The 24,500-nt window shown below is 39.6% G+C and overlaps 1 protein-coding gene across 9 annotated transcripts in view; it reads left to right on the top strand.

Annotated features, from left to right (window-relative positions):
* ZNF532 (zinc finger protein 532) overlaps positions 1–24,500 on the top strand; it is a 74,465-nt gene that overhangs the window by 46,446 nt on the left and 3,519 nt on the right. For all 9 annotated transcript variants that reach the window (XM_055699726.1, XM_055699729.1, XM_055699730.1 and 6 more), the window contains 6 exons: positions 173–354; positions 3,287–3,463; positions 11,732–11,894; positions 15,571–15,849; positions 21,485–21,597; positions 23,280–23,427. In XM_055699726.1, the coding sequence (XP_055555701.1) occupies positions 173–354; positions 3,287–3,463; positions 11,732–11,894; positions 15,571–15,849; positions 21,485–21,597; positions 23,280–23,427 (1,062 nt within the window). The remainder of the gene's footprint in view (positions 1–172; positions 355–3,286; positions 3,464–11,731; positions 11,895–15,570; positions 15,850–21,484; positions 21,598–23,279; positions 23,428–24,500) is intronic.

Raw genomic sequence — 24,500 nt, 5'->3', positions numbered from 1 at the left:
GCCCTACAAGATTTGTCAGTAGGGCCCGCGTTTAGCACTTGCCTACCTCTTCTGGTTCACATCACAGTCACAACATTTAACCTTTGATTTGATATATTACAGTGTTTGACACAAGACGTTACGTATAGCTGAACCAAACCTTTTGTTTCATCTATTTTGGTTTATCGTTTAGAAGACATGCAATATCTGCCAGATGCTGCTTCCTAACCAGTGCAGTTTTGCATCACACCAGAGAATTCATCAGCATAAATCTCCATACACGTGTCCTGAATGTGGAGCAATCTGCAGATCTGTCCACTTCCAGACTCATGTCACTAAGAACTGCCTGCATTATACCCGAAGAGTTGGTTTTCGGTCAGTATAATGATTACTTTTGTTGTCAATTTATGTATAATTTATGCTTTTAAAAGTAATTTTCCATTTTCATAAGCATTGTTTGTAGAATACAGCTTCATGGGTTTAAGGTTGTCGTGGCAACAGTGCTATGAGTACTACAAATTTTGGAATAAATATCACATTAGGATTTTGCTTTGTTTTGGGCATCCACTTCTGTATGTTACTAAATCAGAGTATTAGCTAATCTCATCCAGCCATAAAATGTCGGATTCAGGACTTCACAGTTCATAAGGGCTAGAGAATGCAGATATATTTTCTTAATCTCAGATTCTTAAAAAAACCTTTTGAGTTTTTTCAAAACATTGAGTCTTAGATTGTTCTCTGCTAGAACAGTTAATTTTAAGTATTTACTGCTAGAATTTATCATCAAGATGCTGATGGGTGTACTGCGCCTGTCTGGTTGCTCTCTTTTCTGTGGGAAGTCAAGATTCCTCAGCTTTACATTACTTGAAAATTACCTTTCTCATTCAAACAGCCTGATCTTCTGGTGGTTCTTTATTACTCTTCAGTTTCCTTTTTATTCTTATGTTTCCCTGTAATGGCAACTCACTGAGAAATTGGGGATCAGAGGCATTTAATGGAAATGGTAAGTTTGGAAAAGCTTGAAAAATGGTTTTATCTTAGAATTTTACTTGCACTGAATGGCAGGCAGCACAGCAAGAGATCAAAGAAGCAACCCGTACAGCTGAGCTTTGCTCAGCTCTCCTAAAACATTTCCACTTTGTCCTGTCTGACTGGGGAAGGGCAATTTAAAAATGAGCAGTAGGCATCTTGTCCCTCCTTCAGGTGACAAAAGTTCATTTACAAGGATGGCTGTGAAATCTTCACTAGGGGAAGAAAGCATTTTTCCTGCATCAAGCCAGCTGCTGTGACAGTCTGTTTTCAGAGTGAGCACAAATCACAGCACTGTTTCTTTGGGTTCTTCTCTTTGATTCTTTTCTGCCAAGCAGTAGTCTGTCTTGTCTTACATTTCTTATTCTGCTGCTTCCACTTCCCTCTAGTCTGAGTCTCTTGGGTTTGTAAACAGAATCATCTTCAGGGATTCCTGGCCTAGCTGCACCAGTAACACCAGAAGACTCTAAATCCTTCACTGTGAATCTAAACTGAAGTTACTGAACCTTTCAAGATGTATCATAAACATCTTATGTCACACAAAGTCAGAATTTCTCTGTATGGTGAGACTAAACAAAAAACACCTAGGCAAAGAAGAACAGTATCTGGGGAAGTTAATGTGTGCCTTCTTAGACTCCTCAGCATCTCCTTATCACTGTGGTGCCTTTGCTTGAGGAACAGCATAACCTGACTTGCCTTTCCAAAGGACCTCTGAGAGGGAGTTCAGTTTGACTACAGTGATTTCAAGCTAGTTGTCTGAACTAAAGCAGATAAAAATTTCAACCTCAAGTTTAACTGCATCCTTCCAAGTTGAAAACAAGACACAGCAGTCCAAGAAAGGAAGATTTGGTCCTTAAGAACCATTTAATATACAGTAGTGGATGCTGAGGATTGTTCGTTATGTCATGTCACTTAACATCCAGACAGGATGGGATGGGGAGGCGAGAACTGCAACCCAGCTATCTTGAGGTGACACCTTAGGAGTATATCTGCTAGTGAGAGGATCGTGCTGTGTACTACTGTGAAGAAATGTTCATCTCTGTGTAAGCACAGAAGATCTTTAACAGACCCCAAAAAAGACAAGGACCATTTACTTCAGAAAATGCATCAGTAAGCAGGGACCAGATAGATAAAAACTTGATTAATAGTGTTAAGAATGTAAATGAAGTGCTCGGGGAAGAAAGGATGACATTTCATAACATTCAAAGGTGATACATTTTAAAAGGAAAATGGGACTCTTGAATGCAATGTATAACTGTACTTGCTGCTTTATTGCCATCGTCAGGGCACTGAAACAGTATCAGAAAATTATTTGATGTTTATATGACAACAATCATACTACCATGATAGATGCCAAAATTAAAATTTTGGAAGAGTAGAGGCCTTCTATGTTTAAATTGTAAAACTCTTGCTGCAAAATAGTGGTCAATAAGAAGTCTGTTCATTTGACAGGTTATTTTGTAATTGCTTATAGCAGTATGTTCTTGAACTTAATTCGTAGCATTCAGTACTGGAGATGTGTGGCACTAAAAGGGATCGTTGTGTATAGAAATTTTTATGCACTAATATTAATTCAGTTTTTTAATAATTTCATTTTAGAATAGATGCGGAAAGGTCACAAATTTTCGAACCAGCAGAAGTATGTTTTTGAAAAATATTTTCAGAATTCCAATCCGATAAATTGATTTGATTGTAGAGATTTGGTTTAGTTGTCCTGAGTTTAAATTACTCTCTTGTTTTTAAATCCAAGTGCTGATTTGATTACATGTGCAGAAAATCATTACCAGTATGTCTTCATTAAATCTAAACAAGGGAAATGGTGAAAATGGTTTCTTTACGGGTTCTCCATTTTGGTGGTAGTTTCTAAATTGCTGTGGCATACCTTATACAATCCACTGCATGTGATAAAAATGGATTTTGTAAAATCTCTCTACAAATTGGCAGAGGAGTTAAGCATTCTTTTTACAATCAATAGAATACTCCTCTGTCAACACTTCTATCTGTTTTGTTGTAATGCCATAAAAACATGTTCTGACTTCATATCTCTTAGATTTTCAAATTAAATTCAGGAAATTTCTTTTTTTCTTACTTTCTGATATGTAAATCTCTGTTCACGTTGATTCTTACTGGGTTGTTTAAATTGACGGAATGACTTAGTTTTATCCAGTTGTATATACATGTTTATCTCTTCCACTTGCTCGAAAATCAGTGTTGATTCCATTTCGTTCAGTACTGCTTTGGGCTAGGCTGAACTGACTCTTTTCCGCTCTTTTTGCAGCTGCGTGCATTGCAATGTTGTATACTCTGATGTGGCGGCACTCAAGTCTCATATTCAAGGTTGTCACTGTGAAGTCTTTTACAAGTGTCCTATCTGTCCCATGGCATTTAAATCTGCTCCCAGCACACATTCCCATGCCTATACACAACACCCGGGTATCAAGATAGGCGAACCAAAGTAAGCAAAATTAATCTTCTACTGCTCTTGCCTGCATTTTAATAACTTGTGAAATTGCATTCTGTCTTGTGCTTGTAATCTTGAAAGTCACATGCTGTACAACCAACAGTTTGTTCTCATGTTGGTAACGTGGAGTTTGTGTAATGTTTTCATGAGTTTTTAGCTGGCAGTTTATTTGGCCGGGGTTAAATTTCCATGGACATAGTGATAGCAGTTCTTTAAACACTGTGCACTGCAAGAGAGTAATGCAGTAATTACAAAAAATATACAGACAGGCAGCTAGCGTGTTGTTTGTTCTTATTTTTTAATCAGCTCACTGTGAATTAAGATAATGGGATTCCAAAAAGAACTGCTAAGACTTACGAGCATTTGTGCAGTGATTTTCATAACATTTGGTTGAAAAGGTGGGAAAAAGTGATTTTATTTTTTTTCTATGACATGCTCACAGAGTCTCATCTGGGTGAATTCAGAAAAAGTGGTTCTTCCAGTGCCATCAGTTCACAGGGGTCAGGGTGTGTACCTGTGAGAGATGGTTTTAGAAATGACACTTGTCTTCTCTGGGCTGACCTCGGGTGATTCTTTTGGGCTACAGCTGCCTGTGGTACCCTGTTCTTCCAGTCAGGCAGCTGCTTGCTCGTCAGGTGGTAGTTTTCCTGCAGGATCTGTTTTCTTGCTGTCTGCTAGACCTTTTCCTTCATGAAAGCCATAGGTTTTGGGAGTGGTAAGCTATGTTTTTGCTTCCCTAAGATGGTCACATCTCCATGTTCTGAGAGCAGTTCTAGGGTGTTAGTGAGAGGTGCCAGCCTTTAAAGCTTTTCCAGCCTTGCATCTCCAAATCAAAATAGATGTATTTGTAGAGCTGTTTATATAAGCTTTTTTTTCCTGATACGTAATCTTTTTTTTCTAGATCAAAGCAGAACTGATTCCGTTATGTGTAGCTAAAAGAGTTGTGCAGAAATATGGTGGTTTACTGAAGATGGTGACACAGGGCACAGTTAGGAATTCAGTGTTGGAGGTTTTGTTTTAAAGACATTGGACATTAAAGGCCTCTGTTGAAGGCAGTGGGAGCTGCAGGTGCAGATGCATGTGAAGATCAGGCTTCGAATCATATCAGTCTTAGCGTGATGCCTTCTCACTGCAGACCTTTCTTCTGTTGCCATTCTCCTTTGTTGGTATGAGTGCTGTACTGAGAGTAAATATTCAAGTATTTAACTCCATGTTGTTTCTTTGGAGGGCACAGAGTACACTATTCCGTTCTAACAAGTTTCAGACTCAAGGAAATAGAAGGCAGGTGAGAGAAACAAGGTACCACCTAATGTAGTAACCAGATTTCAGAAGAATTTGATTTATCGCTGTTTCTTTTGACATAGTAACAGGAGCTTTATGCTTTAGAGTATTTAAACTTACATTAAAACAAAATGGCAACAAACCTACTGTGTCTGATACCTTGTTTTAATTCAGGATGGTATCTTCAGTGAGAGGGTTTGAAATACCAACATTTAATGGAAAACTTTCTTCAGATTCCCCTTATTTTCATTAGAGAAAACTGAAAGATTAAGATCGCTATTTATGTAAGATACTTCACATACAAAAACTGCAGAATGTTTTCTTGAATTGTGCTTGGATCTGCTGAACTGTTTCTAATCATCTTGGTGGGTTAAGTATTTTACGTTAGTTTTCTTTCCATATAGATGTGCTTATAATTGTATTTTTTATGAATTCATTTCGGTTATAAAAAGACTAAGATAAAATTTTGTGAAGTACTGTGGATGTGTCATAAATCACAGAACCCATAGTTGAATGTTCCTTGTAAGAAGTGGTATTTTCTTTAAATTTTCCAGTTTTAATCAAGATGTTATCTTAAATGCATGCAGAGTGACTAGTAGGATTTTTCCAGTCATTGCAGTGTTTGGAGTTCTTTGCTTCCATTTCACAAGCGTCTGTAGGCAGTATGGTGTTGCCACCAACACTCATGATGCTCACGTTGACTGCTGTTTCACCATTTAATAAGGTCTATTTCAGACTATCAGGACCTCTGCTTTTCCTCAGATGTGTTTATACTACTTGGTAGCAATTTTAAAAGCAAGTGTTCTTGTTTAAATTAGTTGGTTTCTAAGGATCTCTCTCACATACCTTGACCAAAGTTGACATCCTGTGTTTGTCATGTTGCTGAAATTGTGTTTTATCTGCTGTGGTATATTTGGATATCTGTGTATATTTGGAAGGGACCTCGAAAGACCATCAGGTCCAGCCTTTCGTGGGAAAGGGAGCTGAGGTGAGATTATCCAGCACGCTGTTCAACAGCCTCTTGAAAGCCTCCAGTGATGGAGACTCCATCACAACCCTGGGGAAGTTGGTCCAGTAAATGATTGTTCTCACTGTAGAAAGTTTCTTTCTTGTATCAGGATGAAACCTCTCCTCGTGCAACTTGTAACTGTTGCCCCTTGTCTTCTCCATGTGGCTCCTTGTGAAGCGACACCCTCTGTCCTCTTTGTAGCCAGCCGCCCTTTAAGTACTGGAACACTGTGAAGAGGTCCCCCAGAGCCTTCTCCAGGGAGAGGAGACCCAATTCCTTCAGTCTTTCCTCGTAGGACAGGTTCTCCAGCCTCTTGATCATCTCTGTGGCCCTCCTTTGGACCCTCTTCAGTCTGTCCATGTCTTTCTTGAGTTGTGGGGACCAGAAGTGGACACAGTGGTCCAAGTGAGGCCGGACCAGTGCTGAACAGAGCTGGCAAGCACTGTTGTATTTGAGGAAATACATTCACATTTGACCAGTCTGCTGCTGGTGGTTTATCTGTATCATATTGCCTAGCATCTACATTGCATATGACTGGCATACATTTTGAAAGTTTTAACAAATCCATGATTGGAAAGAAGGAATGTAAGGAGTATTTAATAATAATACAAAGTCATAAAGCTTATGACTACATAAGCTCAGTTAAATTTTTGTTCTTTTGGAAGTAAAAATTATAAAGCTAATGAAAGGAAGGGTACAGTAGCCTTCTGTGTTGTGGAAATGTGAAGCTTTTGAGATTTCATTGAGTGTATAAAAGGTGTCTGACCCTTGAATGTGCATTTTACACCTCACCTGGTAGGCAGATGTTGTTGAGCTTGGCTGCGGAGCCTGGCTTCTTGGTGTTCCTCTGGGTGTCACAGAGGTGTAGCCAAAACCCAGCCCCAGGTGATGAGGTGGCTGGGGAAAATTTGTTACCTCTGCCCTGTAAGCAGGCTGAGGCTGGTCCAGTCCTGAGCGTACTCTTCACTAGTTCACGCTGTTTTGTTCACAGGAATTGGGCTCACTGGGTAAATGGCTGTGTGCCTCTGGCATTTACTTGTAATTTACAATTGCATTACAAATGGTTGTTTCAGAACAGATACAGTAAACTAATTGGTGTATGAAAAATGAAGTTTATTTGCAGTGATTCTCAGTGGCATGAAATTAGATTGTGTTAATACCAGGAAATGGATGGCTGTCTTGTCTTGCAACTTTGTGAAGCTCTCTCCTGTAGCATACCTAAGATGCTACATAGTTTTTGTGGGAAACCAAAGCTTACGTGTGATTTTCTTTCTTCAGTGAACAGTGTAGCTTCATAGGAATGGCACTAAGATCTTTTTCGTGGCTGATCTCTTTTTGGATACTGGAGAAAATCTTGTTTATCCAGATGGATGATGGATATATACTGTACTATTGGTACAAAGTATATAATCCCACACATATCATTTTTTTAGAGAAAAAATTTATGGGAAGGAGAAGTACCATGCTCTCGTGCAGAAGTTTTCAAAACACTGAACGTCTTTTTTGTGATGTGGAAGTATTTTCCTGTGAGATAACATCTGTATTTATTCTAAAATAATACATGAATTTAACTGGATTTTTGAAAAATTAAAAAGTGCGTGTGCGTACCATGCCTGTTTTGGTGTGTGGTGTGGGGCAAGAGCAGCCACCCTGGCAGTGGGGTTGCAGTGAACTGCCTGCCTGATGCAAGTGTACTGTTGAATCAAGGTGGTTGTAAATTACATCCTGACTAAGAACAGCTGCCTTTAAGCTGCAGACAGGGTTCTGAGTTGTTACATGTTAAATACTGACTACTTTAGGTAAAAAAACAAACCAGCATACTCAGTTGCATGTGTTTAGGATTGAAAATCATGCTTTTGCTGTGACTGAAAGAAATAATCCTAAGTGTGTATAGTCACAATTCATACTATTACATATGTTGGTATGAATTTAACAGAGTGCAGTCTTTTCTCAGACACCTGTCTGAAATCTGGGTGTCCACTAGATAGTTCTTGTGCTTCTGAAGTCTTAGCTTACACAGAAAACACATACATTCAGCTCTTCTTAGAGAGATACAATTCATATATGTGATAAATTCAGAAAGATGTCAGATTTTTTTGTAGCAGATTCAGTTTCTCCCATCAGTGCTCATGGGTGCCACATTACCTGGGAATGTGGTCATTAAGGGCTTGTGAAGAGCATTGCCAGCTGGTGGAGGGAGATGATCCCCTCCACTCGGTGCTGCTGGGGCAGCACTGCACTACTACACCCAGAGCCGGGTCCTCAGTGTAAGAGAGACATAGTGTAGCCAGTCCAGCAAAGGGGCACCAAAATGAATAAGGGACTGGAGCATCTCTCATGTGGAGAGAGGCTGAGAGAGATCAGACTGTTCAGCCTGGAGAGGAGAGGGGTTAGGAGGACCTTATCCATGTGTATCAATATCATATGGGAAGGCATGAAGAAGAGCGAGCCAGACTCTTCTTTGTGGTGCCCAGAGACAGGAGAAGAGGCAATGGGCACAAACTGAAACACATGAATTTCTACCTGAACACAAGTCACTTTTTTACCATGAGGGTGGTGGAACAGGTTGCCCAGAGTCCATGGAGTCTCGAGTCTGTGGAGACATTTCAAAACCCAGCTGGATGTGATCCTGGGCAGCCTGCTCTGGCTGGCCCTGCTTGAGCCAGGGCTGGACTAGATGACTTCAAGACCTCCTGTCCAACCTCAGTGATTCCATGGTCTTTTTGTTCCTTACTTTAGATACAGTAATAATCTGAAGCATATAGTAGATCATAATTTATTTGGTTAAATTATGTAACCCTGCAATAATTAATATATATACCACAGACCTGAAATCATTCCAGCTGAGATCACTGTCTAGTTCCACCACAGATGATAAAGGCAGGTTTTCTAATTTCTCATTTTAATTTTATTTGCAAGATATGACTCTAATAGAAAGTGTACATCATGAAATAATCAGAGAATTATTTTTAATTCTGCCAGTCTTTATTTACATCTTGCTAATCTGGAACAATGTAACTTTACTCCTGTCTCTCTAGCACCTAGCCATGGGATCAACTGCTCGCTCGGCAACAGGCAGCAAAACACTGGGATTCTGGATGTTAGCTGTGGTATGTGAGCAATAAACCTGAAGGGCGAAAATTACCCTGCCAGGGCTAAGGCTGTGATACAATCTTGTGCCTCAGCTTGTCTTGCCTGCTTAGTAATCAGGCCTGATGCTTCATGACTTTTGGATGAAGTTGCTGATGGAGATGTAAGACAGGGTTATAAGAGGCAGGATGTAAGGGACAGAAGGAAAAAAACTTGGAGCCTCAGGATTAGGGAATGTGCATGGTTAGTACCAGCTCTCTGGCTTGTGGCATTACAAGCAGATTCACTGCAGAACTGCAGCAAGTACTTCTCTGAGGAAGCTGTTTTTCTTCCTGGCTGGAGTGCAGAGGGCTGACAGCAAAATCACTGCTTCAGATTATCTCTAGCTGCTCTGCTGAGATGGGACCAAGGCATTGGAGCATGCTTAGATGGTCAGTAGCCCTGGGTGCTGTGGACAAGGGAAATGAACCCTTGCACAGTGAATCCTTTGGCTCTTTGTACCCTTAAAGCTTAAGCAGTGCATCCCACAGAGTGTGCCTGTAATAGCACCGTGCCTGGCACAGTGCACATACTTTCCGTTTCTGTCTGTGTGCAGTTCAGCTGGCTTGCTGGGGTGGTGATCCATGGGTGGTTTTTCCCCAGAAGTTATCTCTTACAATCTCAGTTAAAACTATTAGTAAGATAATATGGGTTTTATATTGATGTGAGGTACATGAGGCGAAACTGCATTTTAGGAATCTGGGATTTCTTTCTTACCAATTATCAAGAAGCTTTTCCTATTTCTGGCAAGCTCTTTAACATCTCTCGTACAGGAATTACCCAAGAAATTAGGATTCTGAAGGGGTATAGATGAGTAATAATGTGACAAACTAAAATACTTGTTGTAAATAATGTTTAAAAAGCTTTTATAGAAGTAATGGGGGGGACAGAGCACGGGGAGGGGTCTTCCCTTTCGAAGGACTCCATGCTCACTAGGTGAAGCTAGCAGATGCATTCCACTCTGCCTATGCAGAGTATGTCATCCCATGCAGAGGGCTCACCATAGAAAGCACCGCAATAGTACAAGGGTTGTCAGAGGATGCCGCACAAATAGGTTTATCTGAACGTATGTGAGAAACCGGGACTACTTGATATACCAGAAAAATATTCTTTCACAGTTTATCTGATTAAGTGCACTGTTTTTCATTATTTCAAATACTTGAACTCATTGAAGGCTTGGGCATTGAAGCAATGTCCCTGTTCTTGTCATCTCAAAACACAGTGCAGAGTGATCTTTAGAGCTCTTGAACAATGTACCGTTGATGGTAATTACTTAGAGGAATATGGAAGGGACTTTGAACATTTATGTGGATAATGAGAAAATTCAGCATTCTAGCAAGCAGGGCTTGTTGGCTGGGTTTTTGTAATGGAAAGTCCTTAAGGACAGAGATCAACCTGTAGCTGATGGGATTAGGCAGACTGCTTTTGCAGAGGAAGCGCCTGCCATTGTGCTGAGCACCTGTTGTTGGGTTTATTTTATTTTAGCTGAACTTTTTTCTGAAGTGCGGCTAACGGAGTAGATTTCTCTCATCCAATGATCTATGGCAGATTTCCTTGTCACTTTTCTCTCACGTGTCATTTCCTTTCATTCATTTTTCAAGTTAGAAAGAAGTGTAATGTTTCTGAAAAACTAGAATTATTTACTATTTATAAACAGATATACTAAAGGGTTGCAGTTGGAATGCTAATCTTGTTACTCACCTTTAGTTGCCAGGGAAGTCATTCTTAAGACATTCAAACATGCAGATGGGCAAAAACAACAAGCAAACTATCAAATAAATAATTACCTAAAACCAGAATTTAAACTACACTTTTCATTATAAAATCATCTGCAAAATGAAACAACTTCAAACTATTGTCATGTAGTAGTTGCTGCAGGATTTAGATCAAAGGATTATGTTTCCAGTTTCCCCTGTGTGTTTTGTCTGTTGGACAGACGCTTGAGAAGGATTTGCTAAAAACACAGCCATTTTCAGATCATTTAATTATGGTCTTAGGATTTTGTGATACACAATTTTTTAACTATCATGCTCATTTTCAGGGACTATACTTCCTAGTGTCCAGTACTTACCTAGTTCTCTGTTAATTAGTATATCTATTTCTAAAGCACTTTTGAAATTATACTAATAGATGCATTCCTTCACCAGTTACACAGCTACTAAAACATAAATAGCTTTTATTAGCATTTAGATTAGAATATTGTAGAATGGGAGATCTAGGTAGCTAATTTAAAAAGTCGTATATGGTCCGAGAGAGGAAGCTGTGGTTTTGGTGGTGTCTCGACATGGCTTCAGTGGATTCTTAAAAGGCTTGTAATTGCAAAACAGGAAACACCATCCTGTGAAGTTTCAGCTTCAGAACATTAACAGAGTCTAGGCTTGGCATTCAGGAGGTGCAAAGCCATATACCCTGCCAAAAATAATTACCAATTATGATCAAATCAGTCACTCCCTTAAAATATGTACTGTCTTTGCAACCTGAAACAGGTATATTGTCCTTTAGTTATAATGTGAGTTCAGAAACTGAAGACATTTAACTTTCAGAGGATCCTAAGCAGATGTTGGTATTATATATGTAACTGGAATGCGCTGTTGTTTTCTGGCTTCTTGTTTGCACTTTTTTAATGATTCTTTTTTTCTATTTTTCTGGGTTTTTTACTGCTCCTGTATTTTGAAATTGGAGTATGTTTTGAATTAGTTTAATTTTAACTTTTTTCAGACAGTGCGAAATGATTACTTAAACATGTCAGATCTTACCTCTGCTGAGAAAAAAAGTTAACATCATGATTCTTGCAAATAGATCATCAACATGACTGACATTGTTTATTGTACTTCTGTTTTTAGAATAATATATAAATGCTCTATGTGTGACACTGTGTTTACTCTACAACCTTTGCTCTATCGCCACTTTGATCAGCACATTGAAAACCAGAAGGTGTCTGTTTTCAAGTGTCCAGACTGTTCTCTTCTATATGCACAGAAACAGCTTATGATGGATCATATCAAGGTGTGTAGGCATCTTCTCTTGTTTCGTTCATAGATACCATTTGTCATGCAATATATGCTGTGAGAAAATACTGTTAAAAGGCACAGAATAGCAAGAAGACTGCTGAGAGATGTTAATAATTGCAAGAGAGTAGTCCATGAATAATGTTCTCAAATGTTACATGTATGATTTCCTATGGTCTTCAGCGTATCTGTGATATACACTAACTCAGATACCACTAACTCAGATTTCTATGCAAATGTTGATTTTGGCACACTAGGAATATCTTGGTGCATTGCATTCAATACATCATTTTATCATAATAATAATGGGTATAGTGAAGTAAGTCTGATCCTGTTAAGGTCTGAGCCTTATTTGCAGTATTCTAAGTATTATTCCAGTTGTTAGGAGCTGAGAATGCTGAGTACATTATAAAATCTAACCTTTGATATTCAGAATTCACTGGTAGGAACCAGCATGTTTCTTGAATAGATGTAGAGGTTATTTGTGTGTGTGTTTACATATGAACATGTACACATGCATGCTTTGAAAAATACATGAAGTGGATTTTCTCATAAATAACATTGTAACTGAAGAAGTTTTACTGTCATCCTTGCAAATCATGCTTTTTAAGAATTGACAGCCTCCTGGCTATAATTTGCTACCTGTGTATTTTAGATACACTTTGTTACTTTGTTTTATATATACCAAATCTGTTAGCAGTGCTGAATTTCTTATGCCTTATTAACATCTGGTCCTGGTAACAGTTGAAGTTATTTACACCATTGCCAAGTATTACAATCCAGAATGGTAGCACTTAGTTCAGTGGGTTTCCCTTGCAGTGACGCATAAGGCTTTGTAAAATTTGTATACAGAAGATATCTGTCTTGCCTACTAAAATGATCATTCTGCATTTCAGTCTCAGCTGTGGCACTTGTAACCTCAGAAGTCTCTGAAGTTATGTTGAAAACAAGATCGCAAGTCTTGAGAAAACAGTTGGTCTTAAAGCCAATCTTAAACTTGAGGAGGATATAGGGAAGGGCTGACCCAAGATGTTCAGAAATTCAAGGACTGGATATTTTCTTTGTTTCTGAACTAGTTCATATTTACTGTAAGAACTGTCTTACCTTTATGCCAGATGTCTTTAATTATCCTGTCATGCAGCAATGCAAAGTCCTATTTTCTGTTTCCTTTGATCTCCTTGTATTGTTTCTGCGTTTTAACTAAATAGGTAAATTCCATATATTGCATTATATGTCTCATTTATGTAAATAGGTTTTCTTGACTTGGGTATTATTGAAAAAGTATTGTTATATCTGTACGTAAGTATTTCTTTAAGACCTGAAAACAATTATTTTAGGAGCATGACCTGACTGTAGTTAGGGCCTGACGCTATTCTTACACAAGTTAGGGTTGCTCAGCATCTCTCATTATAAAGTTATTCTCAGTTATTTAAAATGTGGGCTCTTTTGGCTTCAGTGTGTGATGCCCGCATTTGTATGTTCAACCAGTGTTTTTTTAGCATGTTTCACTAGAAACGATTCAAACATTTTTGGGAAGAGTAGAGGACTAGAATATACACATGCAGTAACAGTATTACTGCTTTTATTCAGAATTGCTAGTGCTTTTACATTTATCCTGTGTGTATAATAGTAGGGACAGCAGCAGAAAAGTATAAATTGGACTTCAGTTAAGGGGGAATAAAAAAGCCTATTAACAGGGTATAGATAAAAACTGAAAAGGAGACTGGGGAGAGCATGAATGCCAGACAAGGGCAGAGCTCAGCCCAGCTGCACAAAAATTAATTGTTTGGTATGGCCAGACATTAGCCATCAAGGCAGAGAAGACCTGGATGGAAATAGAACAGAAAGGGATAGAAAGAGGATCAGAAGGAGGTTATTTAAAGCTACAAAAAATAACCTAGAATAATTCCAGCAGATGTGAATGCTTGGCAAAATGTGTGTCTGGTTTTCCTGTGAGGGCTCACTACAAAAAAATTGCTAACAGCCTGTGAGAATAGGTGGTGAAGGTCTGGACTAGAGGTGTAACACTCCTGGTTCTGCTGGTGATACATGCTGTGATCACTCTGACTTGATGTTATGCTTTCATGATTTTTGTTCATTTTCAAGTAAGAAGTTAAATATCAAGTAATGCATTTAAAAGACATTTAGAAAGTTGGATACTAATATTTTACATGCTGACAAGCTAAGGTGGGATGGAATCTCCAGGTCAGTCCTCAGCTGCTGGAAAGTACAGGAACCTCCTTGCCCCCTACCCTGTGCTTCTGTCTTCATGCCCTGGTGCAATGGGATACTAAAGGCAGCCTCCTCCTTCAGTACACGACCAGCTTGTTCTTAGAGCCAGTCAGTTGGTCCTGTGGGCTTTGCTTTTTAATAACATTGTTTAACAACTGTTAAATAGAAGAACAGATTCTACAGATCAGGTTGATACTGGCTGTACAGCCAGTGGGTAGTCCCAGAGGAGCCGCAAGACTTACAAAGGAACTTGGCACTGAAGTATTACACCGGAGTATCAGATTTGTATTCTTACATTCTCAGATTCAAGAATATATTGAATGGGTTTTTGTTTCTGAGGTTACCTGTAGGAAAAATAATTATGTTTGGGATGGCTAGAGGTATCATTCAGGACGGCTGTAATAAAGGTCAGTAGATGAGATGATTAGAACACTGTCATTGTAAAGGGCAAATCTTTCAGATGTGACAGAGACCTTGATAGTGGATCCATGTTCAACAGTATGTTAAGTCTGGGCTGCAGTCATCTTTGGTGGCCCAGAACCCTGCTGACTCGTTCCTGTTGTGTCCTTGTTCATACATGGAACTCACACAGCTGAAGCCCAGGTCTTCCTGAACGAGGCATTCATTTTGGAAGGCTCGAGTATCATACCAGCTGGGTTCCAAGGAGGAGGTGAAGTTCTTCCCTTCGTACTGATTGTTTACTTAAAGTCTAGAAATAAGTCAGTGAGGAAGGATCACTACCCAAGAGCTGCAGGGTGATTGAGAACAGCTTGACACTTCTGAGCTGTCCCCTGGTCTTGGCGACCCTGTCAGCCCTGCACACCATCAGTTCTAAAGACTGTTAGTAGTGTAGCCCTAAGTTAGGGTGCTTACAGCCTGAGCATGAAGTAAGACAGGGCTTAACTCAGCCTCAACATAAAATATTAATATATCATAGTTGCCTGATCTTTCGAGAGTTGACTGTTCTTATTTACCAATGTGCCGAGTCAAAATTTCTCAGTAAAAAACTTTCCTTCTTAGAAATTTCTAGTCATATAGTTGGAAATTAGGATGCTGAACTAGTATGTTAGGGAAGTGAAGTGAGAAATAAAACTTAACATAAAGTACTTCTTAAGCCCTTTTTTCTTCCCTATTAAACAGCAATTTAAACGTGACCTAATAAGTTTGTGGGCTTGTGTGGGTTTTTTTGGGGAAGACATCTAGCCACTGAAGAAAACTTCTCTTTAGCTACAGATCATGTCTGTTAGTGTTGTTGGCTAGTTTCTCTTTATGCTAGGCCTTGCCTTTACATAATTATGTTTCTTTACGTTAGGAATGTGATCTAATAATAGTATGACAAAGAAGTAAGTGAAGACTTTTGGTTCAGAGGGTCTTTGCATTTTTTCAATACAACTGTATACGTCTATATTAGTTTTGTACTTTTTTTTTCTCTTCTATTGTAGTCTATGCATGGAACTTTGAAAAGTGTTGAGGGGCCACCAAACCTGGGGATAAACCTGCCTCTCAGTACTAAACCCACAAATCAGAACTCAGCCAGTCACAACAAAGAGGACACAAAATCTGTCAACGGAACAGAAAAGTTGGAGAAGAAATCTCCTTCTCCCATAAAGAAAGCAGAGCCTAAAAAAATCGCTAACCCTGGCTGGACATGTTGGGAGTGTGATAGACTCTTCACTCAGAGAGATGTTTACATCTCCCACATGAGGAAAGAACATGGAAAGGTAAGTGAATTAAACCTGAAATATTCTTTTTTTCCAAATTCAGTTGTGTTTTTGCAAATAGTTCCTTTAAGTTCCATTGCTATTCTTCACTGTTCTTGTATCTATTTTCTCTTCTCTCTTTGGCTGCTTAGTTTTTGTCGTTTGCTGCATATTTCTACTGAGAAAATCCCCACAGTCTTACTTAGTTGTAGGCTTGTTTATCCAGTACAAAAATTTCTTCAAGATGGAAAGAGTGAAAGACGTTCCAGTGTTTCATCCAAGTCATCTAGTATGATCCAGGTTCTTTTTTTAACTTTGTGCCTTCTCAGTTTCCTCTCTCTCCTGAAAGTTCATTAACTGTTAGACTCAGGGACTATGTTTTATTGGTCCAATGACTGCCAAATGGCATTTCATTTTAAAGGCAGACACACTCTAGGGTCAAGCCATTACTCTAATCTTAGACTTGTAGGTTCAGCCAACAAGTTGACTGAATTGAACAAGTTGTACTTTGTATTTAAAGCAGCTGGATTTGGGATAGCTTACTTAAAATGGATTGGAAGTGAAATACAGGAATGCTGTATTGTCAAGTCAGCAGAAGGGCAGTTTGATGTACTCCCTGCATCCAGTAGCTTTTCCAGTTACATGAAATTAAAAAGACTGGCAGGTAAGCGATAGTGAAACTGGTCCTCGGTTGGACTCGTCTTAGCTGTGTTTGAGACAGACAGGAGCAAGCTCCAGCCTGATGCTGACACACAGCAGCCTTCTGCTATCCAGTCCTGTCCTGCACTGTGCGCTAGTGAAAACGGTCTGACTCTTTCCTCGGCTGGGAAGCAGGGAACTAAACTCATGTTCTGTGCTGTGCTGCAGAAAAAGAGCAGAACTGGAAGCGGTAATTGACCTATTTTGTCTAAGTGGAGAAGAATCATCCTGAGTGAAAAGCTGTAGTTTTCAGGATGCTAATATGCTTTAATAAATGATAGCACATTTCCAGAGGTTTCTCTGTCCCTTCAAATTACAGTGCTTATCTCTAAAGCTGTTGTGCAAATTATTTTATTCTGTTTATAAATATTTTATGGAAAAGCTCAAAATGCCAGGCTACTGAGTGTCATTTGTAGTTTTCTTGTGACAACTTCAAGCAAATAGCACCCAAGCCTGACTGACAGGACACTTATTTCCACATTCCTTAGCTGCATGGCCAGGCCTCCTTGGAACAAAACACACAAAACCAAAGGGCTATGGTTCACAAAACTACATTTTCTTTTACCTGGTTCTCCTTCCACAGCATGAGGGCATGAAAAGCAGACAAACAGCTGAGATCATGTGATCTCCACTTGATTACTCCACTTGCTTTAAAAGACCACTTTTGCATTTCTGTCCATTGAAGTCACTGAGGAGCTGTTAATTGCTATAGTTTCAAGCCTAGCAGGTATATTCCTGACACCTCTGCTAGGTAGTGTCTATAAAGAAACATGGTAAATTGTCTTACAGTCCCTGTGGCATGCAGATGCACTGAATACTTCTTTCTGATCCTGCAACACTCATACAATCATAGTCTAATTTTTTGTCAAAATCAGTCTCTCTAGCAGCATGTAAATTGTTGGCCCACTCTCTTTTGCGTGTTAGTCCAAATATTGACTCATCAGTGCTTTTACCAGCAAAAAGAAGTAAGTTTTAAGGCCAGACGCATTTTGCATTGATGCAACCCTTAAAAACAAAACAACACAACCTCCCTATGAAGCTGTCACTTCAAAGTGGACTAGACAATGATATCCAGTCTGATCACATCTGCAGCAAAATGGCAGAAGACATGTAAAATAAGGTTAGTAACACATCGATAATGCTTTCTAAGTATTAGCTTTAAATATACATCTTTCTGATGTTTAGTAAGAATGTGCAATGTTACTTCAAGAGCAGCACTTACTGCGAAATATTTGATAATTTTTGCACTGAAGTACTGGCCTAAAGGTCTGTTCCTCTGCTTAGATTTACATGCTATTTCTTATCCCTATTCAAGCAGTTCCTCAAATCACACCAGAGGCATGATATATATTAAAATGGATAGAAATACAATTCCATGTCTTTCAGAAATGGGTGATAAAGACTAGTTGCTATGTTCCTTCCAGACATCTTGAAATTTTCAGTACCTGTTAACTTGCAAATGGACTATATTCAAAACCTAAACTTTTATGGATATGTTTTATTGTAGAGACTAGAAATGAGCATAAGATAACCAAGTATGTGATATAGGTCTAATAAATAATGGAATTAATGTATAGTCTGTTTTTCTTAAGAATTATAGGTGTGAGTTAAATGCTCTAAAATTATCTATGCCAAATATTTATTAAAAACTTCAATTAAGCATTTATTGAGCTGTTCACAAAGTCCTTTGTCATGTAAGGTATTTGAAGATATTTAGTTTCAAACTTCTCATTGCTGCTTTTGCAGGATCAGAGTAAATGTTTGGAGCCTGTAACCCTTCTCAGCTGATCTTAGGCTGGATTACTCAGAGGTATTCACAGGAGAGGTACTGCAGTGTGCATCCTCTTTGGACATGAGTTTCCAGACCTTATTGGGAAATGTCAGCACAGACAGACAGATTCACATTTTCTGTTTCTTCCTGAGCTGGTTGAAGGTGAGCCAGCGGTAGGGTAGGAAAACTAGTAGCCACCTTGGTGTGACTCTGCCTGATCTTAAAAGTGCTGGGCTGGGTATTTTAGGTTTAGTTTTGTTTTGTTTTTTAAAGTTATTAGCCCAGACAAAGGGTGGTTCTAACAAGTCTGTATGACTCCTGGCTTGAAACTGGATTGTGTATGTGTGCACCAAGCCAGGCAGACATATGCTGAGCTTCCTAGAACTTGCGTGTAAGTGCGTTTCTGTGAAAGGACAGATGTTTTCTAAGCAGGAGTTGCTTTACCAATTCTGACTTGCTGGGCATCTAATTGAACATCCTCTTCACTCCCGTAGAGACAAGATGCTGTACAACAGGTCATGCTGCACCTAATTACAGAACTAATTTTTTAGTTCTTTGGGATTTGGCTGCCATTGCAGAAGCTAATGCATCCAAAATGCTATTTGGGTCTCTATCCAGAATCTTCCCAGTGAATTTTACAGTGAGTGTGTTGTCATCAATGGTTACCCCAGGTAGTGCAGCTGGTGCTCTGACAGGGACTGGGTCCTACTGAGCACAGTCCTGCGGCTTTTCTGACTACATGCTTGGTACAGCTACGCTGTGCAGTGGCCTCGGCAAAGATACATGGGCTGCCTTGGTTGAGCTTGTATGTTTGTACAGCATGGTGCAGGGCTGTTTCTTGATAGAAGCACCAGTATGACTTCACATTTCATTTTACAAATCCTTCCCGGAACATTGCATCCATAAGCATATAAGAAAACCATACTGCAAAATGTATTGATTAATGCATTAGCATTAATGAGTATATGCACTGTGTGTGCACACTGTCAGGTTTTCACCTTTCACAATTTAAGAGCAAAATATGTTGATTTTCTTTTATTTTAATTGGCCTTTAAATGTAGAAAAGGAAGTCTAGGTTGAGCAGCACTGTGCCTCTAACAGCATTATGTTGACTAGCCCCAATAAAATCACCAGATCATGTTTCCTAATGGGCTGCTTCACATTTGCATGAACAACCTTTCAGAACTGCTTGTCTTTCCTTCCCCCACGCTCCATGTGATTTTGGTCTTGATAGCAAAAGGTCTCTCATCTCACTGTAACAGCTCTTACTCCATTAGCTGTTCCAGACATCACTTTTTCCTGTGTACAAGCTTTCTACCATTCACTCCAAACTTTGCAATAAATGATAATTTTCAATAATGACATCACGTCTGCAGACCTCCACTGCCTTGTCTGTGGCTGTTCCTTAGCAAGGTAGCCGTTAGGGAGAATATGAACATCAGCATAAAGTTTGGCACTCAGAGCACAAATATAAGATGGATGTTTTCCAGTTCCTTAAGCATTTCTGAATGGCTTGAGCCTGTTAGTATTTAGAATTGAGAATTCTTTTTTAGTATTAGTATTGTTATTGTTGTTACTAATTAATATTGGGCACCAGAGAATTACTCATGTCATACTAAAATGTCCATGTGGATTATTGTGTATCTGCATTGTTTAGGAGTTTGTGACTTCCACAGAAGCAAAGAATAAAAGAGCTAAACTCTCCCCATTACTCTGTGAAGAAAACTTTTGCTATTGAGTGCTTTGGAAAATAGGGACAGATCTTGGGTGGATTCTCCAGAGTAGTCAGGAAGGGTCCAGGTTCAACCATTGATTCCAGGTCTTTTACTCAGTGGCCTCGGTTGGAATAGTAGAATAAAATTTTCATTAGTTTTTTTCAGTTTCCCAATAAATGCAGCAAAGAGAACGGTATTGACACTGTGAAGGTAAACTATGATCAGTGCTAGACCAGGAAAAGTCAATCCAAGGAACATGATTTTTCTTCTAGATACTTGACTGACGGTATGAGACTGTCTGTTGCTTCACTTTCGCCTGACTAGCAGGCATGAGCCATCCCTCAGACTGGAACACTTGAAATCTGGGTCCACACAATCTGAATTCCTTTTGGAAGGTTCCAATAAAGTCCATTTCTTCTTCAGACCCAGGGCACCTTGAATCTGGCAGGAATCATACTGAATGATAAGTGTGGGATCCTGGCCCTGACTGGATTGTTGAAAAGTAAACTGAAAAATAATCTGGAGAAGTCTTCAGTTAGATTTGTTTGATCAGTGTTTGGATTTAATCTCCAAGATGTTGTTTCGATTTCCTTGTTGCTGCCAAAACAGCAAAACCTACAGCAATGAACAATCTTGTTACCTGTGAAAGGAAGCAGAAAATCTGATTGGAAATATTTCCATTTCCTTTCTAGAGCTACTCCAGTTGCTCTTTGAACTGAGTTCCGTGACTGATGGAATTCAAGGGACAGGACCATGTAATTCATTCTTGGGGCCTGTATAATCTGCAGTTTCAGAGATGTTATTTTGTCATATTCTATAGCTCCTGTGGCCATGTTCAGCTGGAATGACATAGGTGGAGACCACACCATCCTTTTCAGCTTCCTTCCTTTTCTTTCTTCTTCCACTTAACAAACTAATGTAAAACCCACAGAATTCCCCAAACAGACATCCCTCAAGTTGGCATTGGACCATTTCTTCATTACTTTCGTGAGCCCTCTTAATGTGTCCATAATGTTTTGCTTTGATCATTATTACATGCTCTTCACCCATCCCTGTACATGCCTGATTAGCACTTTCAGTCAGCAGCTGCAGGCTTAGTTTGGTGGTGGGAAGGGAAAGGTTACTTTATAGTGAAAGCAAATCTCTCACCATGCTCCCTTTACTGATCCAGAAATAATCCACTGATCTTCCTTGCGTCTTTAGTGAAAGAAACTCTCCTCATACATAGTCTGTGACACCAGTTTACAACTGGTGATAGATGTGTGTGTGTAACTCACGCTGGCCGCACTGCCTTGAAAGAAGTCCAGGTCCTCTGACTTCTGCAGTGTTGCTGTAGGAGTGGTGTGTACTTGAAGGTACAGTACCAAACACTGGTAAGTGGTGTTTCCTTTCCTGTTATCAAAAGGTTCGACACATGCACTACTTCTACTGAGCTTTTTTTAATTAATGTATTTTTCTTCTTTTTTTAAAGCAAATGAAGAAACATCCGTGTCGGCAATGTGACAAATCTTTCAGCTCATCCCATAGTTTATGTCGTCACAATCGTATCAAGCACAAAGGCATTAGGAAGGTTTATACATGCTCGTAAGTTCTACTTTTATTTATTGAGAAATAGAGTATAAGCCAACAAAAAACATTAAATTTATTTTCTTGACTGTATAAAAGCCAGCATCCCATTCATTCAAATGAATCAGGTATTTAGATGTATATACAGGCCAAGCTATTCAGGCTGTCCTGCATGCATAAAACATAACAGGCTACTGAGAATGCACGCACATGAAGTCTGCTGTCTTTCAGGGGCTTTGGCAAGCAAATCTGAAACTTCACTGAGCTGAGAATTTGCATGGCTGATATTTCTACAGTGGTGAACCTGGTGTTTCAATAGTCTCTCAAATGTACAACGCACTCTTCTAATCTACAAAAGCCAATAATTGTTGTATTTTTCTTGGATGTAAAATGATATGTAATGTCTAAAAATCCTTAGTGATGTTTAAGTGGCTGGAGAGATGATACATAATTTAATAGAAAAATCCATGTCAGTCAGACAAGATATATGATACAAACCTTCAGTTATATCTCTTCATTTATAGTTTTGTGTGTATTTGCATGCTGGGGAACTGAGTTTGAAGTTCTGAAAAGGAAGGTGCAAGCTGCAGCCATTCTCTGTGTCCCTTCTCTGCTGTAGTGTGATCTCTGCTTTGTTATGGGAAGCACAAGGCCCACAGGCTCAGGGGTGTGGAAACTTGAGAGTGCCATGCATAGCGTAGCATTCCAACAAAGTGCTTTATATCCCCTGGCTGCCTGGCAGAACCCATGCACCAGGTTGTTTCTAATGCACCCTTAATTTCTGCTTCAGTGCACATGAGCTCGCTAGCCTAGACACCATTTCTCTTGGTATATGACAAGTAGCAAGTGTCTGGTTTTTGCATACCCTTTGAGCAGAAAGCTTATTGTGGTTCTGGGGTTTTTTTTCAGAATGCCTACAGTACTGCCTCTTTGCTGTTTGGTTTGGGTTTGTTCTGGTTTGGTTTTTTTAAATAAAGTTAAATGAAACAGCATTTGAAAAGTTAAAACCTTAGGCGAGAGACTTCTCCCCTGCAGTTCTTACTTGGCCGTCCCTCCTCCAGACACCTGTACAGTATGTTACAACATTGGAGCTCAGGAGAAATACACTTCCCAAAAGCACATAAGAGGTTTAGGAGCGATGCAGCTGGTTCTGTGTGGGAGAACAAAGCACAGGTTGTTAAAGACAAGCTTGTTCTGCTGGTTAGTTTGAGGTTGGAAAGGGAGCTGAGAAGGAATTACTAGTTCCAAGGAGATAAAGTACTTGGGTTTGAATGCAGAATTGCCATTTGGAGCTAGCATTGATACTACGTGGAAGGTGTTTGCTTTTCCTTTGAAATCTGGGAAACATCTAATAGAATGTACAGTTTGGTGACACTAATAGAGGTCCAAGAAACAAACTTGGATGCTGCCAGGTTCTATTCTGACTCACACTTTATACCATTTTGGATATTATCTTCAGAGAATTTCTCATTTGCTCTGAATATAGATTGCTCAATCATTTCCAGTTTTATTTTGTAATTTTGCTCACTTTCTTATAATACTTACCTGTGCAATTGATTGGAAAAACATTGTCACTATCTTCAATAGATTGTACTCTAGCCTGGATTTATTTACTAGACCTATTTGTATTCTTCAGAATACTATGACTTTTGTTAAGCATCACAGTTGAATCTGAGCATGTCTGCTTTGTGTTTATATAGGCACTGCCCAGATTCAAGACGTACTTTTACCAAGCGGTTGATGTTGGAAAAACATATTCAGTTGATGCATGGAATTAAAGACCCTGATGTGAAAGAAATGACTGAATCAACCAATATTGAAGAAAGAGAAGTAAAAGAAGACATAAAGGTAATCACTTAGAAGCTTTATTCAGTCACTGACTGAATTTTTTGTGGCTGTATTTTCAGGATCTTTAAATAGATGCAGGTATTTTGATCCCATAAATGTCTGATCTTCTGTCAGGTAGAGCCCAAAAAATGTCTTGGAAGGTTCTTGTAACACAATCTGTCGTGCTTGAACTAGAACACGTTTTTGCAAAGATGATTGAGAGTGATGGTTTGATGGAGAATATAACTTACCCCTTAGTGGTTTGTTTTAAGAGCATCTTTTAAAACGTCTTACGAGGAGCAGCTGAGGGAACTCAGATTGTTTAGTCTGGAGAAATGAGGAGACTTAGGGGGGATCTTATCGCTCTCTACAGCTACGTGAAAGGAAGCTGTAGCCAGGCGGGGTCAGTCTCTTCCCCCAGGCAACAAGTGACAGGATGAGAGGGAACAGTCTCAAGTTGTGCCAGAGGAGGTTTAGGTTGAGTATTAGGAAAAGTGTCTTCACTGAAAGGGCTGCTTCACTGGCACAGGCTGCGCAGGGAGCGGATGGAGTCACCAGCCCTGGGGGTGCGGTGCTCAGGGCCATGGGTTAGTGATGGGCTTGGCAGTGCTGGGTTAGCAGTTGGACTCAATGCTCTTAAAGGTCTTTTCCAACCTAAATGGCTCTGTAATTCTCTGCAACCAAGTCCTCTCATATCTGTAGAAAAGCTGCAGGTACGTAGAAGCAATGTGACCTTCTTCCAAATACCCAGCCTTGACCCTATTTGATACAAATTTTCCAGTGAAACTGCTTTCAGTCTGATGACTGAAATACAGCAGGGTCTCCTGCTGTACTGGGCATTGGTGTGGCCTCACCTTGAGCACTGTGCGCAGTTCTGGGCCCCACAATTTCAGGAAGGATGTTCAGGTACTCTGATGCCCCCAGAGAAGGGCAAAGCTGGTGAAGGACTGGAAGGCATTTCTTGCGAGGAGCAGCTGAGGACTCTGGGCTTGTCTAGTTCGGAGAGAGGGAGGCTGAGGGGCAACCTCGTTGCTCTCTGCAGCTTCCCAAGGAGGGGATGTGGAGAGGGAGGTGCTGAGCTCTTCTCCCTGGGA

The sequence above is a fragment of the Falco cherrug genome, chromosome Z, assembly GCF_023634085.1.
Source record: "Falco cherrug isolate bFalChe1 chromosome Z, bFalChe1.pri, whole genome shotgun sequence".
Classification (NCBI taxonomy): Eukaryota; Metazoa; Chordata; class Aves; order Falconiformes; family Falconidae; genus Falco; species Falco cherrug.
Note: the sequence above shows the minus strand (reverse complement) of the source record. Positions and strands in the feature narration are given on the sequence as shown.